A 27,011-nucleotide genomic window follows, 5' to 3' on the forward strand; every position below is an offset into this window, starting at 1 on the left:
GCTCCTGTTTGCTATCTAGTGAAACATGGAATGTGCATTTGTGGTTGCTGTGAGCAGACAAGGCCAGGCTCCCATGAGCGAATAGAACGCTAAAGACAAGCTGTGTGTCAAGGATTGCCGTATAAACATGAGTCAGCAATAAGAGGACAGGAAGCAGTGCTATGGGGGGAACAAAAATACCAAAGGAAATATTTTCCTTGAAGTAAATTAGTTCAGTGAAATTAAAAGAAGTTTCAGCAGAATTATTAAATAATAAAACATGAACATGCTTATGCAGTAATCAGAATAGCATGGTGTCCCAGTAGCCTCGTCATCTCTGCCTGATTCTGCTGTAAAAGGGTCGATCCTAAATTTATTTAAAAACAATAATTCAGCCTTGATGCTCCCTATTATGGATTTTAAAGAATTTAAATTTTATTCTCAATCTTAAAAAGAATTGACCATTTTTACAAAAGGTACTTATAAAACAAATTTTTTTGTTCAATTTCATACTTTATAAAAATAAATCTGAGTTCAACAAAAAAGGATCACAGCACCTATTCATAAATCACAGCCTTGAAATGACTGTAATTTAATATCATCTATTTAATCTTTCTCCATTTCTGTGAAGTGCTTCAAAGTGACTGTTACATTAAAAGCACAATATAAATTGTACAAATATTAGTGCACAATAACTAACTCATATGAAGCTCCTCTGTCCAATAGATTCCAACCTGTTTAAAAGCCAGTTACATGTTGAATATTTAGATACTCAGTTTTTTCGGAAGAAAGTCAAGGTCCAGGTAGCTTTGCAATTCTCAGGTAGCAACGTTAGAGGTTTTGAACTATTTGATGCTTCTCATGCTTCAAGATGGTTGACAGCAATTGAAAAGGATTTAATAGGTATTTATATATATCAATCTTTAAAAATCTTACATCTGCATATACTCCTTATCAACTTTTTCCATTATAAATTCCCATGTCCACATTTATAATGGAAACTGCGCACAAAAACTGGTTATGCTGTAATAACACCTTCCTGTGAAAGGAGGCACTGCAGTGGCGAGAGGACGCAATTTCAGCATGACATTTACATAGGTCCCTTCGACTATAAATGTAATTTATGATGGAACCAAATTTTAAAAGTATGTACACATTTAAAATTTTGCCTCCGCTCTAACCCCACTATCTGAGTAGTAGACCTGTCCTCCATCTGTGCATTGCCACAGGAGATCAACTGGTATTCATTAATTTCCTTATGGAGATATGGAGCCTTTTTCCTTTGGAGCCTGGAAATGGTTGTGAATATGTGCATCATTCAGCCCTAGTCAGGCACTGGCATCTGGGGCTCCCGTGTGGCATCCTCATTTTCTGTCATCCCCTCTGAACCTTCACTGGCCCGTCCAGTTCTGCGACTTATCTAGCTTGCGCTGTAGGTATCGAGCCTTTGCGTCAGATATGGACTTCTCATCATTCCTCTTTTCCAGCTTCCTTAGGACTTCTTGTAGGGCTTGGTCTACAAGGGGGAAGATTGGGAAAGTTAAACATCTCCATTTAAACCTCAAAGCAGTACGCTCAGCATTCCTGGGCGCAGGTTAACTCTCAGTTCCGACATTTTGAAGCTACACATGGTAAACTCCAGTAAATAAAATTTCATGCCCAGTGCATTGCTTAGAGAAGGGGAGGACACCCAGGTTTGCTTTCTGCTGTGTTGAGCTGGCTGTTGTCAGATGAGACAGTATTTGAGATACAACATTTTACCTCAGTATCTCTGGGCAAAGAAGGGCAGGGAGGATGGGTTCAGGTAATACAACCATTATTCCTGTTCTTGATTGCTATCCAATGGGTTCTACTGGGAAGTGCATGGATCTGCATGCAGGCATGTTTTCGAATAGCTATACAATACTTTCCGTTTAAGCTAAGAGGGAATCAGCACAAAGGCAAAGTACCAAAGGGCAGAAAGTACATGTGGAACTATGTACCAAGTACCTTCTAGAGAGAAACGGAGATAAACTAGGATAAAAAACAAGATAGTTTTTGTACCCAAAATCTACCAAGTACAATTTAAACAGAAATTCAGTCAAGGAATTTCATCTCAAAATAGAAGAATGAAATTTGGGCAGTTGATCTCAAGCCTCAGAATATGTTCAGGGTATGTACTCTGCACATACAACAGAAACAATCGTTCCCTCATACGCTGTCAGCTTGGCTCCGTTGCAGGAGTCTCCGCTGACTCAGAGGGCTGTGGGCTCAGGTCTCACTTAAATCTGAGCTGACACTCAAATGTAACACCAGGGTCTACATTATCAGAGTTGCAGCCCTTTGGATGAGATGTTGAACTAAAGCCTTGTTTTGGACAGTACAGAGACCATGGTGCTACTGAAAGAGCAGCGGAGTTCTCCCGTTGTCCTGGCCAAAACTACACCTCCACCTAACATCCCCCAAAACAGACTGTCCATCACACTACTTTTTGTGAAATGTTGCTCTGCAAATGGACTGCTGCATTTGTCCACATAACAACAATGAGTGTACTCCTCAAAAGAAATTCATTGGATGTGAAGTGCTTTGGGACATTACAGCGAGGAGCAACGTAAATCCAAACCTCTCTTTTTCTCATGTTCCATCTTGGGTTGATTCAATATTTGACAAGATTTCAAAACGATTCACCAGTATGATACCAAGACTGATTTAACTTACTAACACAGGCTGCCGTGATGGCAGTTGGTGAAGGCACCGGCTGTATGGTGTGGTACCAAGCCTGATATCTTGACCTCAGCCAGGGTAGCAATGGAGCCACTGCAGCTTGGGATGAGAATCCTGCTCCTGTTCGCCATATAATGGTCCCTGCTGCCAAATGCCATGTGAGAATGCAATTGGGCTCAGCTGAACAGCTGGCCAACACTCCCAAATCCACCTCCTCTGCCAACTAGGTGGACAGTGGCACCAAGCACAAGGGAACACCATCCATCCAGTTCAGTCTTTTATTTATCATCGCTGGGTCAAAATCCTGGAGCTCCCTCCCTAACAGCACTGTGGGTGCACTTTCACTACACAGGCTGCAGCAGTTCAAGGCGGCGGCTCACCACCATTTTCTCAAGAGCGACCAGGGATGGGCAATAAATGTCAGTCTCAGTGGTGACACTTGTGAATTCATCCCGGGAATGAAATTGTAAAAAAAAAAAACCTCATGCTTAGACATGAGGAATGGATACTGGAGTGAGTTACCAGATGGCAACTGAGGCCTAAGGAATCACACCCAAGCATAGGTCACAAGGAGAGAAGATTTGGGGGTGGGGAGCCAGCAGCTCACCTGATTGTTTTTTGGTCTTCTGTAGTGTTTTACTCTGTTGGGTGGTGCCTGTGCTCGTCTCATCTCTTGCCACACTGCTCAGCTGGTACACATCAATCTCGTGTAACTTGGGCAGCAGATCCTTCACCCACTCATAACGAACCGGGCACAGTGTCCGCACATAAATCTTGGATGTGACCATAACATCGTGAAAGATGATCCAATCGAGCTGGCTTTCTTGATCAAACAGCTGGGGACAAGTTTAAGAAAGCCAATGTAGTTTTTTAAAAATTTTCCCTTTTGAAATTTACCTTCTTCTTCCCACCTTTGTACCTCTCAATGTTCTCAGCTCAAGGGAGAATCCACTCATGGATCTCTGGATCTAGCCTCTTTTCTAACTGTCACTTCCTTTAGCCTGACAACCCACCAAGAACATTGTACTCCTTCAGTTCTGGCCTCCTCTGCATCCCCTAATTCCTTTGCCCCACCATTAGCAGCTATGCCTCCAGCTGTCTAGCTTCTAAGGTTTGGAAATTCCACGCCCAAACCTCTCCTCTCCCCCTTTACGATGCTCCTAAAACCCACCCCAATGACCAAGCATCGCTTAACTGTACCCATGTATCCTTCTTTAGCTCAATGTCAATTGTTTTTGTTTGATAATGCTCCTGTGAAACACCATGGGACAAGGTGTGTACGATGTGAAAGACGCTATATAAATGCAAGCTGTTGCTGCTCAGATCCCTGAATACTCCGTGGGCAAGCACACTGAGATATATCATAGAACTGTAGAATGGTGACAACACAGAAAGAGGCCATTCGGCCCATTATGTGCATGCCAGCTTGCTAAGAGCTACTCCACTAGTCCTACTCCACCGTCTTTCCCCTGCATTCTTGCAAATGTTTTCTCTTCAGATATTTATTCCAGCCCCTTTTGAAAACTATGATTGAATCTCCCTCCATGACACTCTCAGGCAGTGCATCCCAGATCCCAACCACTCGCTGCCTAAAATAATTTTTACTCATATCGTCTTTGCTTTTTTGGCCAATCACCTTAAATTGGTGCCCTCTGGTTCTCGGCCCTTCTGCCAAAGGGACCAGTTTATCTACTCTATCCAGACCCCACCGGATTTTGAGCAGTTCTACCAAATCTCTTCTCAACCTTCTCTTCTCGAAGAGAACAGCCTCAGTTTCTCCAATCTATCCTTGTAACTGAATTCCCTCATTCCTGGAACCATTCTCATAAATCTTATCTGCACCCTCTCCAAAGCCTTCACATTCTGGCTAGTGTGATGCCCAGAAATGGACACAAGAGGAATTGAGGCTGAACCAATGTCTTATAAAGTTTCACCAAAATGTCCTTGCTTTTGCGCTCTGTGCCTTCCTTTATAAAGCCCAGGGTCCTGTACATCTTATTAACCACTTTCTCAACCTGCCCTGCCACCCTCAACAATTTGTGCACGTATACCAGGATAGGGCAGCTCCAGGCGCAATCCCTAAATGAGCTAATCTCAGCCGAGGTCATGTGATAAGCCTCAACATCACCTGGGCCAGGGATTGAGGGAAAAGGTCCACAAAGGTTTCCCCGTTTCTGTTTACCATGCGGCTGGAGGTGCCTGCGTGAGGACAGGATCAGGCTCAGTTGTGAACATCCCTCGGTGGAAATGTTGCAAGGAGAAATAGAATTACAGATAAACCCAATAACAACGTATTACATACGACAGAAGACGGATGAATGTGGACAACTGATCCATGTCCATCCATGGTGTGAAAGGTTTTACCAACAGACCTGCAAAGGAATACATCAAGTTTTAGTCTTAGCATTTATACTTTGTCTGGTTATATGTTCTTCTACATTCTGTGAACAATCTGGCACAGTCCTTTGCCATCATGTGCAATAACCAACTTTTCAGGGTCGCTGGGCAACAGTCTCAGGAGGATGGTTTCCTTCATTCCCTCCTTGTGTGGGGCTTCTACTGGTCACAGAGTAAACATGAACTCCTAAGTGGGATCCAGGGAACATGGTGTGAGGGATCTAGGATCTGTCAATGAAAGGATGGGAATTTTGGTCACAGATTACTAATCTGGATTTGCCAGCAATGCACACATACAGTGAATAAATTCTAAAAAAGGGTCAAGTGTGTAGCTAATTTCAACTGAACAAGAATCTCTGACCATCAGATCTCCTCAGAGTTCCTCAAACCATAAACGAGGATTAGACTTTGAACAGACAGGAGGTTTCTCTACATATGAAAGTGGCTCTGTTTACAGCACGGTCCTCAAATCAAAGTGCTACTGAGGGGTGAGTGGATTCAACTCTGACCTTTCACTTCTGGTACAGATTCTGATCCACCCCAGGCCTGCTAGCTGCAAGGGTCCTGTGTTAAACGAGTTGGGCGGTCTCAAAGTGGGGAATGGGGCAGGGCCACAGGATAAAAGTCTCCAGAATTTGACACAAAATTGGAGCAACAATTTCAGACAGGTTGCAGTCACAATGACGGGGCTGAGGGGAGTTGTTTCTCCTCACCTGGCTCACCCATACTTGAGCTGGGATCAGTGCCGCTGGCTCCTTCTTCTTGATGAAAGAAAAATTAAAGAAGTAAAAAAAACCCAGACTCACAAGGCTAGCAAGAGACAAGAATCTCCGACGATGGCAAGGAACTGCTTGCTCACCTTCTGGCCACATTGCAGAAATACCCAGCACATAAACATCTCCTCAGTAGCTCAGGCTTGGAGCCATCAAATGTCTCCACGGGGAAGTCCTTCCTCTGCAAACAACAATAGGGACATGAACCTTTTGGTTAAATTTTAAGGAGCAAGTGAGGCAGCCCAAGGCAGCCAGTGAGAGAGTACAAACGGGCAAGCAACAGAGTGAAGGAGAGGGAAAATATATTCTTCACCGAAGGCATTCAAAAAAATTATAAGCTGAAATTCAGTTAAAAAGACACTCGGGCAATCCCACCTGTTTCAGTTTATTGAGTATTTCTTGTAGCTGTGTTTCTATACTAAATGCAGTCTTCATTGCTCGCCAGTGGATCCAATGTTCACGGCACCAAGAAGCTGGGGAGTCACTGAGGGTGAATATCACATTTGTGAGTACACAGGAACAGGGGAGCTGCAGCTGGCCAACAATGACAGAGAACAAACAGCTCCTGACAGTCTCTGCGTCGAGGGCAGTGACTCACACAGGGTTGTCTCCTATTTCATCAAAATCCCTTCCTGAGGGTGCCCTCCAACACTTTGCCCATGTGGCCATTCTTCATGTCCAACGAGCCCTGACAGTGAATTCTGGTGCCAATTTGACCATGGGGGCTTTGTCGCCATGCATGATTCTGTCACCCAAAGACCATACACTTTCCAGAGGTGAATAGCAAACAGAAGCTCTGATAGGTCTTCCCCCTCCCCAATGAGGTGCACTGAGTGAAATTGTAGTGCTGCTGCTGAGACCAGCTACCTCAGTGCGGACTAGTGCTTTCATGGCCTCCAAAGGCCAGCACCACATCTAGTGGTGGGTGTATCCACTAAACCCTGGTGGCACTGCAATTCCCTCTTATCAAGGTCATTTTTTCACTCCTTTCTTGGTTTCCCTTCAACCTGCTCTTAGACCCAATTCAAGTGTGTACAGTCAAGACAGGGTTTCTCTGGATTTTTCTACTTGGTTGCACAGAGGGCCATACGCTTGCCTCTGAGTCGTGGGTCCCATCCCAAGGACTCAAACTCATAATCCAGGCTGACACTCCCAGTGCAGTACTGAGGGAGCGCTGGACTGTCAGAGGTGCTTTCAGAGGAGACCTTGAACTGAAGCACCCAACATTTCCTACGTTCCAACCTTCACTGCACTTCAAAAGTATTTCATTGCCTGCAATGCACTTTGGGACTTCCAGGTTCCGATAGGTGCTATAGAAATTCCAAATTATTTCTTTTTATTAATCCCTGACCTCCATTAGTATAACACAGCTAAGTCCAGGGATTCTCCGCCTCCCCTATCTCCCACTAAGCAGTGCTTGCACAAGCCCAGTTAGCTCCATACTCTAATAAAAACAAAGTGAGGGAAAAACTCAGCAGGTCTGGCAACATCTATGGAGAGAGAAACAGTTAATGTTTCTAGTCCAATATGAATCTTCATTGAAAGAGTTCCAATGAACCCACATTGAACTCGAAAAGTTAAATGTTTCTCTCTCCACAGGTGCTGCCACACCTGGGTTTTTCCAGCACTTTGTTTTTATTTCAGATCTCCAGTGTCTGCAGTATTTTGATTTTATTATAGCTCTGTACTCCACCATGTCTCTCCTGGTTAAGCTGAGTCAGTCTCCTCAACTTCCCACTCCACCCCTACCTCTCTCGGCACCTCTTGAACACGTTGAGTAAGGTGACAAAGTCATTGCTGCCTCCAGCCTCCAGCGCCAGCTCCCGGTGCCTCAGCTCAGCTTCCTTCTGTTTCTCTGGGTTCCCTGTAGGATAGAGTTTAGATACTCAGCCAGCATCCTCCTGACCAGACTGATACATCCACCCCATGTTTTCCTCACCACTCCCGCTTTTCCTTGTTACTGTTTGAGGAGGTTTGCGATTGGTTTTCCCAATATCATTACTGCACCTCTGTGCCGAGCTAGCGGGTGACGATACTCCATCATCTCTCATTAAACCAACCCTGAGCTGTGACAGTGCGCCCAGAGTAGCTCTCCCTACTAACGTTCCTTCCCTTGCTGGGAGCTCACTGCTCATCTTCATTGCTCCCCACTGTCTGTATGTTTGTGTTTCTCCTACCCGTACCCTACCATTGCCAAATCTCCATCCTCCCTATTTTCCTGAAGGCCATGACTTTCGCCATGGCATGGTGTACCCTTGTGTTAGCCAGCTGTTTTGCTGGTAACTAAGTGGTTATTCTTCATACAGGAGTCTTGTAACTAAGTGGTCATTCTTCATACAGGAGTCTTGTTAAGGAATCTCAGCAGAGGGCGGGGGCAGGGGAGAGATGGTAGCCACATCCAATCCTGTCTGTCCCTAACCCACACCAGTGCAACAGTGGCAGTGATCAGAAGCTCCATTCCTGGCTCCTCCAATTTACCTCCTCCCCAGATCAAGACACTGAGGACAACTGTAGTAACACCACTGCCATCTGTCTGTGTTCACTCAACAAGTGCATGTGTCATTTCTCTCTGTATTGTGCACGTGACCAGCAATATTTGGAGCCTTAAAGCAATTGTCACATACACCATTTACTCTCAATAATGTTTTCCCACATTAAATTGCTGAATCATCAAGTCACCAATGTCAATTCCTTTAGACGGACTCTCATCCTGAGTCAGAAGGTCGTGGGTTCAAACCTCTCTCCAGAAATCTGAGCCCATAACCTAGGCAAGTGCAGTACTGAAGGAGTGCTGCATGGTCAGAGAAGTTAAACTGAGGTCTGTCCAGGTAGATGATAAAAATAGGTGGGACAGGGCAGGGTAGGGAGGGAAAGATGGTGGCGTAGTGGCAATGTCCCTGGACTAGTAAATCCATAGGCTCAAGTTAATTCTCTAAAGACGTGGGTTCAAATCCCACCACAGCAGCTGATGGAATTTAAATACAATTAATAAATCTGGAATATAAAGCTAATCTAATGATGGTAACCATGATAACTATCATCGATTGCTGTCAAGGCCCATCTGATTCATTATTGTCCTGTCGGGAAGGAAATCTGCCATCCTTACCTGGCCTGGCCCACATGAGACTCCAGACCCACAGCAATGTGGCTGACTCTTAACAGCCCTCTGAAATGGCACAGCAAACCACTCAGTACAAGGCCAATTAGGGATGGGCAACAAATGCTGGCCTTGTCAGTGACACCCACATCCTATGAAAAAAATAAAGCAAAAAAAGTTCTCCTGGTGCGCTGACCAACATTCCTCCCTCAACCAACACCAAAAACACAACTTGCATTCATATAGCACCTTAAACGTAACAAAATGTTTGTGAATTAATCATCTTTCTCATTGCTGTAAAATGGCTGCTACCTTCTTCCATATAATAGTGACTACAGTTCAGTTGTTGGGACGACATGTGTGTAAACTCAGGTTCTTGCTCGAGGCCGTTCTTCAGCTCCATTTTTACCTGGTCGGATGAAAACATTTTCCACTGAAAGCAGAGCAGCCACCGGAAGCAAAAGACATTCGCACCCAATCGCCGCTGCTTTTATTACCGCCCGTGTCAGAGATAGCAGGAGAGGAAACTCCACCATCAGCCGCCCGAGTTTGGTCACACAGCCTGTCCTGAGAAGGGGAAGGAGAAACAGAGACAAGAAATGACTCAAAAAACTGAGGCCTGTTTACTCTTTCAGGTGGATGTTAAAAATTCAAAGACGCTATTCCAAGAAGGGCAGGGGAATTCTTCCCGGTGCCCTGGCCAAAACTTATTCCTCAACCAACATCCCTAAAACAGATTATCCAGCCAATATCTCATTGCTGTTTGTCGGAGCTTGCTGTGCACAAATTGGCTACCATGTTTGCTATATTCCAATCATGCTTTGGGCCTAAGGTCATGAAAGGCGTTATGAAAATGTAAATCATTCTACCTTTTATGTTTTCAGGAGGAAAGTTAATGGGGACCTGTCAGCCAGGGTTAAATGATGCCCTTCAATGAGTTCAGGGCCATTAAGGAGAGAGCATGCGGGTCCCCAATGGGTATGCTGTTGTATTACTGATTAGCATTCACCCCATGTGCCTCAGGTTAGATTCCCAGTCTCGAAAGTGCCAGCTGCCTTCAATGATGGGGAGGCAGCTACAATTTGCCTCCAAGTCCTGGGGGCGGGACTAGGTTAGCTATAAGCTAGGGTTCCTCAAATAAAATCAGAACATGTCAGAAATATACCAACAGTTATTTAGCAACTGCAAGAGAATGTTAGTGTAACAATTTGGGTAGGTTTTTGGTCAAAGTGACCAAATGTCAGCTTGGCTCAGTTGGCAGCATATTTTACCCAAGTCAGAAAATTGTGGGATCAAGCTCAACTCCAGAACATAAGCACATTATCCAGGTTGACACTTGCAATGCAGTACTGGGGGAGGCCTACACTGGTATTCTTTACATGAATTGCTAAACTGAACACAGTCAGTGGTGGGGTCACTCACTCACCTGTCAATAGCATCATTCTGGTACAGCTTTTTCAGCGCCTCCAGGATATGCCTCTCCTCTGGACTGTCAAGGTATGGAAACCTAGGGAGTAACCAAACAAACATCAGGAAGAGTGGAAACATCCATGAGAATGATATTCTCTGTCAGCTCCCCCTGTGGTGGGTGGTTAAGTGAGACAGTTGACTGTGTGAGTTAGTGCCAAGCTGCACCAATCTGGGAGACCCCATCTGTATTTGATCTCAGTCTACAGGATGCTCTAATTGGCTTTTCCTAGTTGTCTTGGAGGGGTGAGGTCTATTTAGGGTCAACTACAGTAGCTGATTTGATTTCATCCCTGAGCCAATAGGCTCTGCAATAATCCTGATGACAATTAGCTTTTCTCATTGTAGGAGCCCGGACAGGTAGACCTATCACTCCTTTGCGCTCTAGTCTGGATAATCCTCCTAACCAGAGTGGGTTAGTCTTAGCTGGACAAATGGTGCAAGATTTACCTTACCAGTGCTCTTTGCTGGTAAAATGCCATTTTAGCTGGTTAGCCTCAGCAGGACCCCCAGCACTGAATTCCGGCTCTGCCAGCTGGCCCCTCAAACCTCCAGGCTTGGGTTTTTGTTTAATTTATTCACGGGATGTGGACGTTGTTGGCTAGGTTAGCATTTATTGCCCATCCCTAGTTGCCCTTGAGAAGGAGGTGGTGAGCTGCCTTCTTGAACTGCTGCAGTCCCTGTGGTGTAGGTGCACCTATAGTGATGTTAGGGAGGGAGTTCCAGAATTTTGACCCAGCGACAGTGAAGGAACGGTGATATATTTCCAAGTCAGGATGGTGAGTGGCTTGGAGGGAACTTCCAGGTGGTAGTGTTCCCATCTATCTGCTGCCCTTCTCCTTCTAGATGGAGTGGTCGTGGGTTTGGAAAGCGCTGTCAAGGTTGAACAAGCCCCGATGAAGAGTCTGCACTTCACACCAGGCAAAGGAAAAGTCTGGCGGTTGGCAGGCATAAATTTCTCACGAGACTCTTGGTGCACAGAGAAACGAAGGCAACCAGTTGATAACAAAAGAAAATGTCCTTGGTGCCCCTCAGAGGTGGAAGAGAGGAAAGTTAGCTAGAAATCCAATAATGCATCACTAACCAATGATACCTGCTGGAATGTGCATGTGAATGGACACCTGGAGGGAACACGAGTGTGATTAGCTGTGATGCCTTCCATAGTTGGTAATCCTGCTACATGCTCATGAAAAACGGCCAGTGGGGTATGGTAGCTTCAGGAGACAATATTCAGATGGGACTAATTTCCCAAGCTCATTGGCATATCATTGGTTGATGAAATCCATCCACAAATCTCTTGGGAGAAGACAGCTCACAAGCTCAGTCCATTACAGTGCAAATTGTCAATCTGTTCAACTTGTCAAAGCCGGGGCTGCCAGGGAGGCAATGAATAGAGGGCGAGAAGCTCCTCAAAGAGAGGGGAAGCAGTTGGGGCTGGACTCTGAAGTTTGACTAAGTTTATCATATAGTTATAATATTGATGTAAAGAGAACTCACTTTGTGCTAGGACTGCAGTTCTACAGTCAATGCAGCCTTGAAAGAACCGCAGGCTAGTGCCCTCAGCAGTGAGATCCTGTATGATGTGGGAAGCTGTAGCTGTGAGGACCATAGACCTGTCAGCCAGGGTTAAATTATGCTCTTCAATGAGTTCAGGGCCATTAAGGAGAGAGCACGGAGGTCCTACAGCAGGCAGAATCAATTAGATGGCCCGTTTCTTTTTAATTAACCCCCACCTTCTACATGTAAACCCTCAGTGTGAAAAGAATTCAACATGAGAGAATGGGAAAGGATTTGGTCCACTGAGATTCTACTTTATGGAAGTGAATCAGAAAAGGTGGGGTCCAATGGAATTCTACACAATGGGAGTGAGTGAGAAGGGGTTTGGTCCATTGGGATTCTACACAGCAGAATGGAATGCGGTTTGGCTTATTAAGATTCTACAGTAACCAGAGGGTCTCTGTAGCTGCTTATCTCTAACTGGTTACTACAAAATACACAGTCCCTATTTCCACACTTCACTCATGTGCAGAGATACAGATTCCAGACAACATCCTCCAGAAAGTGGGGGGAGGAGGAGGAATAGGAATGGTATCTGAACTACTTTACCCAATAACATTGTTTACTCCGAGGCACTTCAGGGTAAGGATCACGGACGTTAAACTTGTTCTCTGGATCTCCGGTACCATGTGATCAGGCATGCACATCTCCCAGAATTGTTTGCTGTAGATCCTATAGCATTTCCCAGCAGATGTCCTTCCAGCTCTTCCTGCTCGTTGCACAGCTTCACTCCTGCAACAGGCAAATGCAAGGGGATTAGGCTTTGAACTATTCCACAAATAATCCTCAGTGTGCTAAGAATTACACTGACAACCAAGTTAAGATTGTCAGCTGGGCTCGCAGTGTGATGCATCTGTGTGTACTGGAAGCTACATATATTCATACACAGGGTCCTGTTCTTTGCAGACAGAAAGAACATGTCCATACATTGCACCTGTTTCAACTAAACAAAATAAGTGACAGCCATTCGCTGACTCATTCCTCAGGCCAATGTCTTGACCAATCAGGATTAAGCTGTCAGGTTTAAATTTCAAACAATGCTTGGCAGTTAACTGTCAGTCACCAGTGGTGCATTCTCCATGGCAATGCCACTTACCAACCAATCAGCACTCTCTTCACATACAGTATAAATAAGGAGGTTTTGGAACATTGGGACTCTATAGAATGAGACTCATCGGGAACAGACTGAAATTCTGTCTACTTGGAATGAATTTTAATTATTTTTTTGAAACTTACTTTGAGATCGGAACCACCTCCAGTATGTCAAGTCCAACCCGCGGATTGTGATTCAGCTGCTTTACAAAGCCACAGTCTACAACATACCTGTAATTAACGGGATGCGAAGCCTGTTATTCAACATTACACACAACCAGCAACTAGCCCCAATCACAAAATGCAGTACACATTGCCTGATAATGTACAGTCTGGGTGAAGGGATACTCAATTATATTGGAATATTTCAGAGGAAAAACTAAATCTCTCATTCCTTGGCTGAACTCCAGTTCTATCCTGCTATATGTTTGAGTTGTAATTCCGGAGTCTATCATCTGACTTACCAGTAAATAAACTTTTTAACTGATAGACAGATAGAACTTGCATTTATATAGCATCTTTCACAATCTCAGGATGTCCCAAAGTGCTTTACAGCTAATGAAGTACATTTGGGGTGTAGTCACTGCTGTAACATAGGAAACACAGCAGCCAATTTACACATAGCAAGGTCCTAAAAACATGTAATGAGATATGATCAGATATTGGCCCGTAACGTCCATGGAGTGGCAGAGTCAGAATGCCACTTCGCTCTTACTTACATAGCCAGAAATGAAGCTGCTCCATTCTCACCTGAACTTCCAACTCAGGCCAGGTGATACAGTCTAGTTCCTGACGCCTTGTGCTGAAGGTTGGAGAGTCGGAGGTAAGGGATTCACGCCCCTTTTTTATAGCACTAGCTGCTGTAAAGCAGGTAAATTTAAAGGACCAGCCACTTTGAGAAACCAGGGAAAAGGTAAGTGGATTTAGGAGGGGGGGCGATCGGGTGGTCAGTGGAGGGAGGGTCGGATGGTCAGTGGTGCGGTTTCGGGTGGACAGGGGGAGCTTCAGGTGGTGAGGTCAGTGGGGGGGGGGAGGTTAAGTGGTGGTTAATGGGGAGTCAGGTTGTCAGGGGTGTGGCCAGTGGGAATGAGTGGTCAGTGGGGGGGTTAGATGGTCAGGGGGTGTGGCCAGTGGGGGGGAGATGTTGGATCGTCTTGAGGGGGGGGGGGATTCAGGTGGTCGTCAATTGTCGGGCATTGGGTGGTGAGTGGGGGGCGTCGGGTGGTGAGCGGCGGGGAGGGTCGGGTGGTGAGTGGGGTGGGGGGCCTCGGGTGGTGAGCGGGGGGCATCGGGTGGTGAGCTGGGGGGAGGCGTCGGGTGGTGAGCTGGGGGGGATGCGTCGGATGGTGAGCTGGGGGGGGCACTTTGGGTGGTGAGCTGGGGGGGGGCGTCAGGTGGTGAGGAGGGTGATCAGTGGGGGAGTCATCAGTAGAGGGGGTAGTCTTTGGTGGGGATCAGGTCATCAGTGGGGTCGGCTGGTCAGTCAGGGGGTATCAATGAGGGGGTTCCAGAGGTCAGTACGGGGCAGTCGGGAGGTCGATGAGGTAGGGTTAGCGGGGAGGCTTGGGAGGTTAGGTGGCCAGCAAGGGGTGTGGAGGGTATTTGGGAGGATCCTGTAGGGGACCGGGAGTTCCATGGGAGCTCAGCAGGATGGTCAGGATGGTCCTGTAGGGGATAGTTGATGGTTGTGTGGGTGGGGGCACGGTGTGGGGTGTTTATCGGGGGTTGCGGTGTGATGGGAGAAGTCAGGGTCAGTACTATAATTACCCATAAGTTAGAAGTGGTTTTAATTCTTCTTTTTCTGGGTAACTATTACTGTAGGACAGTCCGAACCGTCTGAAGTTTGAGATTTAAGTTGCAATATCAGATGGTTCCCATTGCAGAGCAATTGCCCAACTGAACTTCCCAGGCAATTGCCATGCAAACCTTACCGAGGAACTTCTGGGGGGTTTCCCCAGCACGTCTTCAGGGTACCTCCCAGTTATGACACCCCAGAGCTCAAGGGTTATGGGCCAATCTGTCTTAGTGGTGTTGCTTGTGGGATACATTTGGCCAGGATACAGCTGAGAAACTTCTTGCTCTTTTTTCAAATAATGTCATGAGATGGTAGATAAGGGCCTCTGTTTAATGTCTCAACAAAAGATAGCACCTCTGACAGTGCAGCACTCTCTCAGTACAACACTGAAGTATTCACTTTGATAATGCGCTAAAGTCTCTGGAATGCTTTCCCTTTCAGTTGGCAGAGTTCCCTCAGCACTATTTAATAGGTTGGGGCACCATCCTGTGCTGGAACTTGACAGACACATTCATTAACATGTTGCTAAAGGGTCTGACCAAAGGTTCAGTTGACAAAGCCAGCAGCTATACAGAAGAAATTGACCAGTGCTCCTGCTTCTTCTCATTAGTCAATGACCTCTTTTGGAAAGTTAATGTGGGCATGAGAGGCAACAGGTTTGATCTGTTCAATAATTCCCCCCACGTCCAAACAACATCAATGTTCAGTCTAGATTTGTGTGTGATTTTCCAATGTCACGAGGTACTGTAGAGAGGTAGGCTGATGGTGTCTCTGGATCCTCAATATGTCAGTACCTTTGAAAGAGAGGTCGAAATGATCGAGGATAATTAGGTGCAGACAATAAATTCAAGCTTGCACTTTGTTACCTTATTCCGTCAATGGTCAGGGAAGTGGCTGCAATATTAGTAGCAACAACGCATTTCCTGATGTGGGGTGGAGCAGGAAGAAAAACCTTTCTCTGCTGATCTGAAGGAGAAATCACAGTTGGGATTGAGATCAGAAAATCGTACATGCCAACTAAAACAGTGCTTCCACAGTCGGACACAGTTTGTTATTAGCTTAACCGTCTGCCTGAGAGAGACTGTCAGTGCTGGGCATGGATATATATTTTTTATCCCTGTGCCCCCATCAAACATTCCCAACACAGGGTTAGATACAGAGTAAAGCTCCCTCTATACTGGCCCCATCAAACACTCCCATGGCAGGTACAGCATGGAGTTGGATACAGAGCAAAGCTCCCTCTATACTGGCTCCATCAAATACTCCCAGGGCACATACAGCATAGGTTAGATACAGAGTAAAGCTCCTTCTGCACTGCCCAAATAAACCCTCCCATTGCAGATACATCACCAATCAGATGCACAGTAAAGCTCCCTTTAGTGAGTGTGTGCTCAACGACTTGAGATGAGAAGTCTATATTGCACCAAAGCAATTCTCTCCATTTTCCACAGAAGCCAGTCTCATGAGCTCTCAGAGTTTCACCGAGAATTTATCAGTTTATGCAAGGGACCAATGTCGGCCAATAAGCAGATGGAAACCACTGCAAGCTCCTTTCACTGAGAAGCTACAGAGACAGTGGAAGTGTGAGAGGGGGCATAATTCACCATATCTGTGGAATCTGAATTACAACTCAGGTCCCAGGGTTGAAACGACAGCGTGTAACACGTGGTATCTCCCAGTAACTCCTACTTTACAATCTGCAGCAGGGACAGTTTTTCTAAATTGGTGAAGATACTTAAATTTTAGACCCGGTAAGTCCAACATTATAAATTTCACAATCTGTTTGAGATATTCCTACTTTTAATAAGTAGGTGATCCCCATCACACGTTCAAAGCAACCGTTAGTTGCTTTTGCCCTTATATGATTTTCCTTTTCTCCTGCTTTTCCAATGACCTGTCTCTTGTCTGGCCAAGAGGGGAATGACTAAAGTTCAGGCACATTTTTCCACATATTGAGTCCTCACGCCCAGTTACATCAATGAGGGAGACACAAATTAGGGGCCAAGGCTTCACCCTTAGCAGGTGGGACAATGAAGGACAGTCGAGCCATCCCACATGACAGGAACTTAATGGGCGAAATTTTACGGCAGTGGGATTTTACATTACCGAAGCCAATGAGAATGTCTCGCCGTATTTTACAGCCGCATCCCCGCCAAAACAGGGCTGTAAAATTCTGCCCAATGTGACTGCCCTTTTATTTTTCTATCAGTGTTCTGGAGCAGATATTCACTCACCCTTGACCCACAGACTGTGAGTGAGGAGACCAGAGAGAGAAGTGAAGAAAATGAATTACAAAAAGACATTCTTTTTTAAAATACTTTTTTGCTATTGGCATTACCTGTTGACATAGACCCATATAGTGGCAGTATGAGCAGCCCTTCAACCGATCTATCCCTCACATCATATTGGTAATCAATTGATTCTCCCTTCTGGAAAAGCAAGTCACATGCTCGCTCAATCTCAGACTGCCCTATAAAATGAAAATGGTTAAGTGGCACATGTTGGGACTCGTCCAATGCAACAGAACATTTTAAATCATAGAAACTTACAGCACAGGAGGATGCCACTCGGTCCATTATGCCTGTGCTGACATCTTGAAAGAACAGTCGTGCTTACTCCCATGTCCCTGCTTTTCGCCTGCAATCCTGCAAAATTCTTCATAATTATGTGTTCAACTCTCTTTTAAATTTATGGATTCACCTTCCAATACCTTCTCAGGTCCCAACACCTCAGAGTGAACTCATTTATCATCCCCCTTTAGATTTTTTACCAACGATTTTAAATCTATGACCTCTGGTTATTAATCCACATGTGGGGAATATAGCTTAACTCTATCAAAACCTATCTAGAAAACCTCTATTTGGTCACCTCTTAATCTTCACTGTTCAAAAGAAAATTGGGTACTAATTTTTTTATTCAATCATGGGATGTGGGAGTCACTGGCTAGGCCAGCATTTATTGCCTGCCCCTAATTGCCCTTGAGAAGGTGATGAGCTGCATTCTTGAACCGCTGCAGTCCTTGAGGTGTAGGTACTGTAGTATAAGTGTATCTAATATAGCAAGGGTTAATGCGAGACTGGGAAACAGCACCGCCCACATGTGATGTAAAGAGAAACATAACCCAAGACCAGAGTCAGTTGTAGACTGGACAGAGACCTGCATAGAAGCAAGGGTGGAGTTAGTTCATAGTTTGGGCTATTCCCTGTCTTTTTTCTTTATTCTTTCATGGGATGTGGGCGTCAGTGGCAAGGTCAGTATTTGTTGCCCATCCTTAATATTTCTTCAGCTGAATGGCTTGCTTGGCCATTTCAGATGGCAGTTAAGAGTCAATCATATTGTATATATGTACATAGTTACCTGCTATCAATAAATACAATGTTCAACCATACAAGACTCGGAATCTCTTTGTGAAGCCTACTGAACATACCACATATACACTCTCAGTGCTGTTAGAGAAAACGTTCAAGGATTTTGAACTTACAAAATAAATTAATTTCTAATATATATTCATCCATAAGATGTGGGCATCACTGGCAAAGCAGGCATTGATTGCCCGTGCCCCAAGTTGCCCTTCTGAATGACTTCCTAGGCCACTTTTGAGGGCTGTCAAAAGTCTACCACGTTGGTGTGGGACTGAAGTCACATATTGGCCAGACCAGGTAAGGATAATCTGTTTCCTTCTCTAAAGGATATGAACCAGGTGGGTCTTTACCTCAGTCTGAAAGTTTCATGGTCACTGTTACTCCTACCATCTTTTTATTCCCTTCCTTTTTTTTTAAAAAAGGTGAAAAGTTGCTTAAATCCAAAATGGCTGACAGAAGCTACAAGGGTTAATTTAAAAAAAAGTCAGAAAAAATTTGAATAAATAAATGAAGACAGAAAACACAAAATAAAAACTAAAATATTGAACAGAATTATTTAAAATCCATTAGTTTATGGTAAACATCACATCATAAAACTATTCTTGACATTGAGGTCATTTTATTAGTCTAAAGCACAGTGTTACTCCACGTGCAGGACCTGAAAATTTCATAAACTGACTCAAGGCACAGCCACCTGCACTGGACAGCAATGTAAGAGTTAAGGGTGGTGCAAATTCCGTGGCTTTCATGAACTCAGATGTCCCAAGCCGCTTTGCAGCCGGTGAAGTATTTTTGGAAAGGTTGTAATGTAGGAAATGCGGCTGCTAAAGTGCACATTGCATTTCCATAAAGGTTCCAAAAAGAGCAATTTGATAATGACCAGTTAATCTGTTTAAGTCATGCAGTTTGTGGGATAAATATTGGCCAGGGCCACAGGGAGAACTCCCATGGGCTTCTCCATATAGAACTCTGGGATCTTTTACATCCACTGGAGGGAGCATCAGTTTAACATCTCGTCCAAAAGATAGCACCTATGCCAGCGCCCCAGTACTGCACTGAAGTGTCAGCCTAGATTATGTGCTCATGTCTCTCAGGCTTGAACCCATCACCCTGACTCAGAGGCAAGAGTGCCACCCACTGAGTCATGATGACCTAGCCTAACATGATAACGGGAATTTTCCAAGACTGCAGCTAGCAAAAATATGCACATGGCTGATAAACACAAAAGGACATCAAAGCTGGCAACTTCAGTTCCTTTGATGTGCCTTGCTCTATAGTGTGGAGGGATGATCTGATAGGCTGAATCAGCCCATTACACAGTGACCCACCTGTTAAGAACACCAGGATGTCTCCTTCTGATTCATTCATGTGAATGTCCAAAGTGACATTTACAACCTGGAAATGAGGAACAAGGCAGGATTGTGACATTCAGCAAACACTGTGGTTTAGAAAGAACTTGCATTTATATGGCGCTTTATCGCATTCCTAGGGCATCGCAAGAGTTCTTCCCAGTCAATTAAGTTTGCAGTGCCATTACTGTCATGGCGGCAAGTTTGTTAGCCTATTTCATACGGCAAGGTCTCAGAATTAGATAAACGACCAACAGAGATAGAAGGCCAGTTAACCCAAGTTCTTGGTGCTGCTGGCTGAGGCAAAAATACTTTTTCCCTTTATTCTTTCATGGGATGTGGGCATTGCTGGCAAGGCCAGCATTTGTTGCCCATCCCTAATTACCCTTGAACAGAGTGACTTGCTAGGCCATTTCAGAAGGTAGCTAGAGTCTATAGGTCAGAACTGGTAGGGAAGAAAATCTGCCATTCCTAAAGGACATAAGTGAACTAGATGGGTCTTTATGATGATCAATGATAGGTTCATGGTCACCATTACTAAGACTAGCTTTATATTCCAGATAGAGTAATTGAATTTAAATTCCACCAGCTGCCATGGGAGGATTTGAACCCATGTCCCTAAATCATTAGCTTAAACCCCTGGATTACTAGGCCAGTGACATTACTTCTACGCTACCATCTCTCCAGGGCGCCATCATGCCAGGACAACAACAACCTACAGTTATGTAGCACAATGTGATATAAGTTAAGAAACCATCCCAAAACAATTCCCAGAAGCATATTCAGACAAAAAGTGACACCAAGCCAGAGGAGGTGATATCGTGATAGGCAACTAAAAGTTTCATTGAAGAGGTTGCCTTTAAGGAGTGCTTTTAGAGAGGATGGAGAGACAGAGAGGCCGAGAGATTTAGGGGAGGGAGTTTCAGAATTTGGTGCCTAAACGGTTGAAGGCACAGGTGCTAAAGATGGGGTGATGGAAGTGAGCGATGCACAAGAGCTCAGAGTTAGAAGAATGAGAAAACTACCTAATCATCTTCCATAAGTGCGATGGGAACTTTTACACCTAACCAAACAGGCAGACAGAGCTTTGGCTTAACGTCTCATCCAAAGGACTGCACCTCGGATAATATAGCTTTCCCTCAGCACTGGAGTTTCAACCTAGATTGAGTCCTGAAAGCAGCAGCTTCTAATTTAAAAACATGAAAGTGTTAAACACTCAACTATACTCCTCCCCTGCCACCATAAAACAGACCAGCTCAAATCGGGAGGTCGCCGCCTTGTTGAGATGTGCTCACATTGATATATTGGGGTAGGTAATTAGGAGTCACCTCTTTAACAAACCCTGAGCTCTCTTTGTCTTTCGGTCCAATCAGGTTGCAGAATAGTTCCTTGACAGGGTAAGTCCTGCCAGACACATGGCAGACGGGACAGCCGCCCAGAAATTCCGAGAGTTTCTTGGTGTCCAGTGTGGCCGACATCACGATGACTTTTAGGGGAACCTTGCGCTCTTGTGACGATGGCACCCATGTCGACATGGACCTGAGCAAACCGAAGAGAATATCCTAAGAGAAGAAAGTACACTGCATTAGGAAAAATGGTTTGGCACAATAAACCTTGCTTATTATCACAATTCTACGCAAATGGGGTTGACTTCCTCACCACCTCTGTGGTAAACCAGCTGAGCACAACAGCTGCGATGGGTGCTTGCCTGTGATAGATGCCAGCCCTGCATTCACATCTGTAGATTTCAGTGGGCAAACACACCACCATGTGTGGATGTCAAGGGTCTTCAAGAGGATGCAAAGGAGATTTAACAGAATGGTATCAGGGATGAGGGACTTGGAGAGATTGGAGAAGCTGAGATTGTTCCCCTTAGATCATAGAAAGATAAGGGGCGATTTAATAGAGGTTTTCAAAATCCTGAGGTACTTTGACAGAGTAAATAAAGAGAAACTGTTTCCACTGGCAGATAACCAGAGGACACAGACTTAAGATTTTGTAAGAAGAACTAGAGGAGAGATGAGAAGTTATTTTACACAGCGAGTTATGATGATCTTGTAGGTGCTGCCTGAAAGGTCGATGGAAGCAGATTTAATAATGATTTTGAAAAGGGATCTGGATAAATACTGGAAATGGAAAAAAAACACATACAGGGCTTAGGAAAAAAGCTGCAGAGTGGGCTAATTGGACAGCTCTTTCAAAAGAGCTGACACAAGCATGATGGGCTGAGTAGTCTCCCCTTCTATGCTATACAGTTCTACAAACTGACACCTAAGAGAGTGCACAATTCCAGGTTCGATGTGGAATTTGCTGATTTCAGCCATTGCCGCAGCTGGTCGTCTCCAATGAGCCTAATGAGAAATGACAGCTTTTTAAAAAAACTAATCCTCACTGCTGGCATGGCCCATCCCTAGTTGAACTGCTGCAGTCTGGGCAGTGAAGACGCTGCCATGGTGCTGTTAGGTAGAGTGTTCCAGAATTCTGATCCAGCGACGACGAAGGAATAGCCAATTTGTGTCCAGGTCTGGATGGTGCATGACTCGGACATGGTGGTGTTCCCATGCACCTTCTACCCTTGCCCTTTGAGGTGGCAGAGGTCGTGGGTTTTGGAGGTGCTGCCGAGTCTCTGTACACACTGCAGCGACGATGCAGGTCCAGGGGTATGGGGGGGTGAGGGGGCGCAGGTGCGGTGGGGAAGGTGCCTGCACAACTGTACCTCAGTACGAAACAGTTGCGCAAGGAGCTTATGGTGCAGCAGAGAAATACATTAGTTACAAAAATCAAGTTCCCATTTAAAATCCAACACTCCCGTCACTAACCATACCAGATAGAATCTCCGAGAGCAAAATGTCACGTAACTGTGCTGAGGCTCCTCTCGTGGGCCTCGTCCAGTATGATGATGCTGTACCGACTGAGATCTGGGTCCTGAAGGATCTCCCGCAGCAAGCAGCCGTCGGTCATGTACTTTATCACAGTATCCTGGGAAGAAAGCAGTCAGTCATTCCACAGTATTTACAGCACAGAAACAGGCCATTCGGCCAATCAGGTTTATGCCGGTGTGTCTGCTCCACACAAGCTTCCTCCCAGTGAGGAGACAGTGGCGTAGTAATGTCATTGGACTAGTAATCTAGAGGCTTTCTGCGGAAGAGAATTACACAAAAAATTTTCTCCACATCGCTGTCTTAAAAGGGAGACCCCTATTTATAAGCTGAATCTCCTAGCTCTAGTCTCTCCCACAAAAAACATCTTCCCTGTATCCGTCAAGTCCCCTCAGGATTTTCTGTTTCAATAAGATCACCTCATATTCTTCCAAACTCCAATGGGTATAGGCTCAACCTGTTCAACCTTTCTTCATAAGATAAGCTCCTCATCCCAGGAATGAGTCAAGTGAACCTTCTCTGAACTGCTGCTAACACAAATTTATCATTTTTCAAATAAACAGACTAAAACTGTACACAGTACTCCTGTACACCTGCAGTAAAACTTCCCGATTTTTGAGGAGATGGTGGTAAAGTGGTAATGTCACAAGTAATCCAGAGACCCAGGTTAATGCCCTGGGGACATGGGTTCAAATCCCACTGCAGCAGGTGGTGGAATTCAAACTCAATTAATAAATCTGGAATTGAAAGCTAGCCTCAGTAATGGTAACCATTACAACTATCATCGATTGTTGTAACTACCCATCTGGTTCACTAATGCCCTTTAGGGAAGGAAATCTGTCATCCTTACCCAGTCTGTTTGGCCTACACATGACTCCAGACCCACAGCAACATAACTCCTAACTGCCCTCTGAAATGTTCTAGCAAGCCACTCAGCTCAAAGGGCAACAAATACTGGCTTTTCCAGTGATGACCACATCTGATGAACGAATACAGGATCTTCCATTCTCCTTGCAATAAACAACAACATCCCATTTGCCTTCCTAATCACTTGTACCTGCATAGCAACTTTTTGTGATTCATATATTAGGACTTCCAGATCCCCCTGTACCACCAGGTTCTCTCCATTTAAATAGTATACTGCCTGTAATTGTACCATCACTGTAGATCTTTTATGCAGCTTCTCCAGTGTTACAGCAATCTATTTATGACCAGAACTGCACACAATGTGGTCGAACCATGGAGGCAATTGTTCTAGATTTCTATTACCTTTTGTGTGAAAAAATGCTTCCCGATTTTGCTCCTGAAGCTCTTAGCTCTAATTAGATCTCTGCGTAAAAAGTATGGCCGAGAACAAGAGAGCAAAAAAACACAAGAAAGGTGGACACCCCAAGCAACAGAACTATTAGGTCAGGAAAAGCAGCAACAAGTGGCCATCAAAATCTGTAAAGAGAATAGCAGTAGAGAGATGAGAGACAGAGGTGTAAACACTTCACACTTTTCAATGAACTCTTCAGGCAACCCCTAAGGACTGCACAGAACGAAGGCTGCTCAGGTTCAATCTCAGGCAGTTCTGCAGTGACATTCATAAGAAACAGGAACAGGAATTGGCCTTTCGGCCCCCTTGAGCCTGCTTTGTCTTTCAATAAGATCAGGCCAGGTCCTCAACCACTTTCCACACTATCTCCTCATCCCTTAGTGTCCAGACATCTGTTGATCTTTGACCTCTAGCCTGATCAGCAAACAAGCTCAGTCAACGTCCTTTCACACAGGAAAAGTAAATCGTGCCCATCTGGTGACCTCTCACCTCGGAGGTGCAGTCATCGAAGCGAACCTGGTAGCCCACTCTCTTTCCCAGAGTGCAGTTCATCTCTTCTGCTACTCTGAGAGCCACGGAAATGGCAGCGACCCGCCGCGGCTGTGTGACCCCGATGATTCCATGCCTTCCGAGTCCTGAAAAACCAGGGAAGGGGTGGAGTGAGGTTCACAAGTAAAAATTGGAAATTGCAAAAGCAAACTACCAGCTGTGCGCTTCACAAGAAGAAAAAACAGAAACATTAACACCCTGCCCCCCAACCCTGACACAGGAAACCTTCACTGGATGTGTACAGCGTCTCTGATTCCCACAAGAGGTTAGACTGTGTCACAGCTGTTCAACTGCAGAGGGCGTCACACCCAAACCAATAGTGTCAGCCGTGGCTCAGTGAATAGCACTCTCACCTCCGAATCAGGAAGCCATGAGCTCAAGTCCCATTCCACAGATTTGGACATGTGCCTTCTGCACATGATCTGGAGGCCACCTCCACCTCCACCCCCACCCCCCACCGCTCCGGGGGCCAACCCCACCCCCCACTGCTCCGGGGGGCCACCCCCACCCCACCCCCCACCGCTCCGGAGGCCACGCCCACCCCCACCCCCACCGCTCCGGAGGCCACGCCCACCCCCACCCCCACCCCCACCGCTCCGGAGGCCATCCCCAGTTCCTAAGTCCGTCACCCCCTCTTCTCACAGGTTCCCCCCCCAGAGTGTCCCTTAACTTTCTTCCCGAGGTTTGGTAACCCTGGGGAAAGGCCCTATAGGAATATAAATCCTTTGCTACCTGCCCGGTACAGATACTGCGGTAACTGTGTGGTTTTCCCACTGCCCGTTTCTCCGCTCACTATGAGGAACGGATGGTCCCTGACCGCCTGAACCAGCCGTTCCCTGTGCCGGTGGATGGGCAGCGACCCGGACCCGGTTCCCCTTGGGGATGGACCCTCTCCTTCATCGCTCTTCCGGGGCATCCTGCCTCAGTCCCCTTCACCGTACACTGAACAACGGCTCCTCTCTCTCTCTCTGCAAGGAAACAGGGAACATCAACATGTCGCACTCTGATGACATCATCACGCCAAGACAAACAAGGAATGTAACAAGGCAAAGAGGGGCCTCGGAGGAGCTGCTGCCTCACTCCTCCGCCCTCTGGCGCCTCACTCCAGAACAGCAGCCTCTGCTGCAAACAAAGGGCAACTACCTACATAAACAAGCCGCAACTAAGGGGGGAAAGGACCTTCCAGTTTCTTTGCCATCTGCGAGAGTCTGATCTTGAGCTTAAGCCAGTCTCTTCTGTTTACAAGTTTCTCCACCCTGCCCCTTCTCCCTCAGCGAGTTCCAGTTCCTGAGCCATTAGACCCTCTCCATTGCCTCACCCCCAAGTGGGCATGACCCACATGTGAGCCTCACCAGTGAGCCGGTGTATGTCAGCACGGCCAAGGTGTCTGTGTCCTCAACTGGCATTCACAGCCACACAACAAGCATGTGGGATCCTTAGCTTTATAAACAGAGGCATGGGGTACAAAGAAAGTTATCGTTAAACTTTTATAAATCACTGGTTAGGCTTCAGCTGGAGTATTGTGTCTAATTCTGGGCACCACACTTAAGGAAGGATATCAAGGCCTTAGAGAGGGTGAAGAGGAGATTTATCAGAACCGTACCAGGGTTGAGGGAATTCAGTGAATGTGGAGGAACTGGAGAAGCTGGGATTGTTCTCTTTAGGGCAGAGAAGGTTAAGGGGGAATTTAATAGAGGTGTACAAAATGCTGAAGAACTAATAAGGAGAAGCTGTTTCCAGTGCAAGAAGGGCTGATAACCTGAGAACACTGATTTAAAACAATTGACAAATAAACCGAGAGGAAATTGAGGAGATTAATGCATTGAAAAATTGAAAGCACTGCCTGAAAGAGTGGTGGAAGCAAATTCAATAAGTGACCATCAAAAGGGAATTGGATAAATACTCAAAAAGGAAAAAAATTGCAGAGTAACAAAGAGCAGGGGAAATGGGACTAGCTGGATAGCTTCTTCAAAGAACCAGCACAGACACAATGGGCCGAATGGCCTCCTTCTGTAATATAAGCTTCTATGATTCTAGCGCCTGTGACCCAAGTTACTGTTCAGTGAACAAAAACAAAAATACCTGGAAAAACTCAGCAGGTCTGACTGCTTCTGCGGAGAGGTATTTTTGTTTTTGTTCCAGATTTCCAGCATCCGCAGCATTTTGCTTTGTTCAGTGAGTTTCCTGGTTTGGCCATGGCCCCAGTACTCACACAGCAAGACAGCGGAGATATTGTAAATCTTGATAAAAGCAAAAAACTGTGGATGCTGGAAATCCAAAATAAAAATAAAAATACCTGGAAAAACTCAGCAGGTCTGGCAGCATCTGCGGAGAGGAACACAGTTAACGTTTCGAGTCCGTATGACGCTTCAACAGAACTAAGTAAAGATAGAAAAGAGGTCAAATAAAAGCTGGTTTTAGGGGAGGTTAGAGCTGGATAGAGGGCCAGTGATCGGTGGAGATAACCAAAAGATGTCATAGACAAAAGGACAAAGAGGTGTTGAAAATGGTGATATTATCTAAGGAATGTGCTAATTAAGGGTAGAAAGCAGGACAAGCAAGGTACAGATAGCCCTGGTGGGGGTGGGGTGGGGTGGGGTGGAGGGAAGGGATCGAAATAGGCTAAAAGGTAGAGATAAAACAATGGATGGAAATACATTTAAAAATAATGGAAATAGGTGGGAAAAGAAAACT

The 27,011-nt window shown here is 45.5% G+C and overlaps 1 protein-coding gene across 4 annotated transcripts; it reads right to left on the reverse strand.

Moving 5' to 3' along the window:
* Nucleotides 1-261: 261 nt before the first annotated feature.
* On the reverse strand, nucleotides 262-25,322 carry dhx40 (DEAH (Asp-Glu-Ala-His) box polypeptide 40). Of its 4 annotated transcripts, none has more exons than XM_041197835.1 (17): nucleotides 25,050-25,322; nucleotides 24,258-24,403; nucleotides 22,431-22,550; nucleotides 20,900-21,133; nucleotides 19,551-19,617; nucleotides 17,199-17,330; nucleotides 15,727-15,826; nucleotides 13,210-13,296; nucleotides 12,523-12,705; nucleotides 10,376-10,456; nucleotides 9,359-9,516; nucleotides 7,602-7,716; nucleotides 6,228-6,336; nucleotides 5,939-6,033; nucleotides 4,985-5,054; nucleotides 3,290-3,518; nucleotides 262-1,495 (listed from the first exon to the last, which is right to left on the reverse strand). In XM_041197835.1, exons 1-17 carry the CDS (start codon nucleotides 25,231-25,233, stop codon nucleotides 1,371-1,373), a joined length of 2,235 nt encoding a protein of 744 aa, XP_041053769.1. In that variant the 5' UTR covers nucleotides 25,234-25,322; the 3' UTR covers nucleotides 262-1,370. The 4 variants fall into 4 exon arrangements, 3 of the variants coding, with proteins under 3 accessions (XP_041053769.1, XP_041053770.1, XP_041053771.1); XR_005944233.1 differs by lacking the exon at nucleotides 262-1,495 and adding an exon at nucleotides 5,793-5,840 and having other exon boundaries at nucleotides 3,457-3,518; XM_041197836.1 differs by lacking the exon at nucleotides 262-1,495 and having other exon boundaries at nucleotides 3,390-3,518; nucleotides 4,865-5,054.
* Nucleotides 25,323-27,011: the final 1,689 nt, after the last annotated feature.

The sequence above is a fragment of the Carcharodon carcharias genome, chromosome 10 (assembly GCF_017639515.1).
Source record: "Carcharodon carcharias isolate sCarCar2 chromosome 10, sCarCar2.pri, whole genome shotgun sequence".
Classification (NCBI taxonomy): Eukaryota; Metazoa; Chordata; class Chondrichthyes; order Lamniformes; family Lamnidae; genus Carcharodon; species Carcharodon carcharias.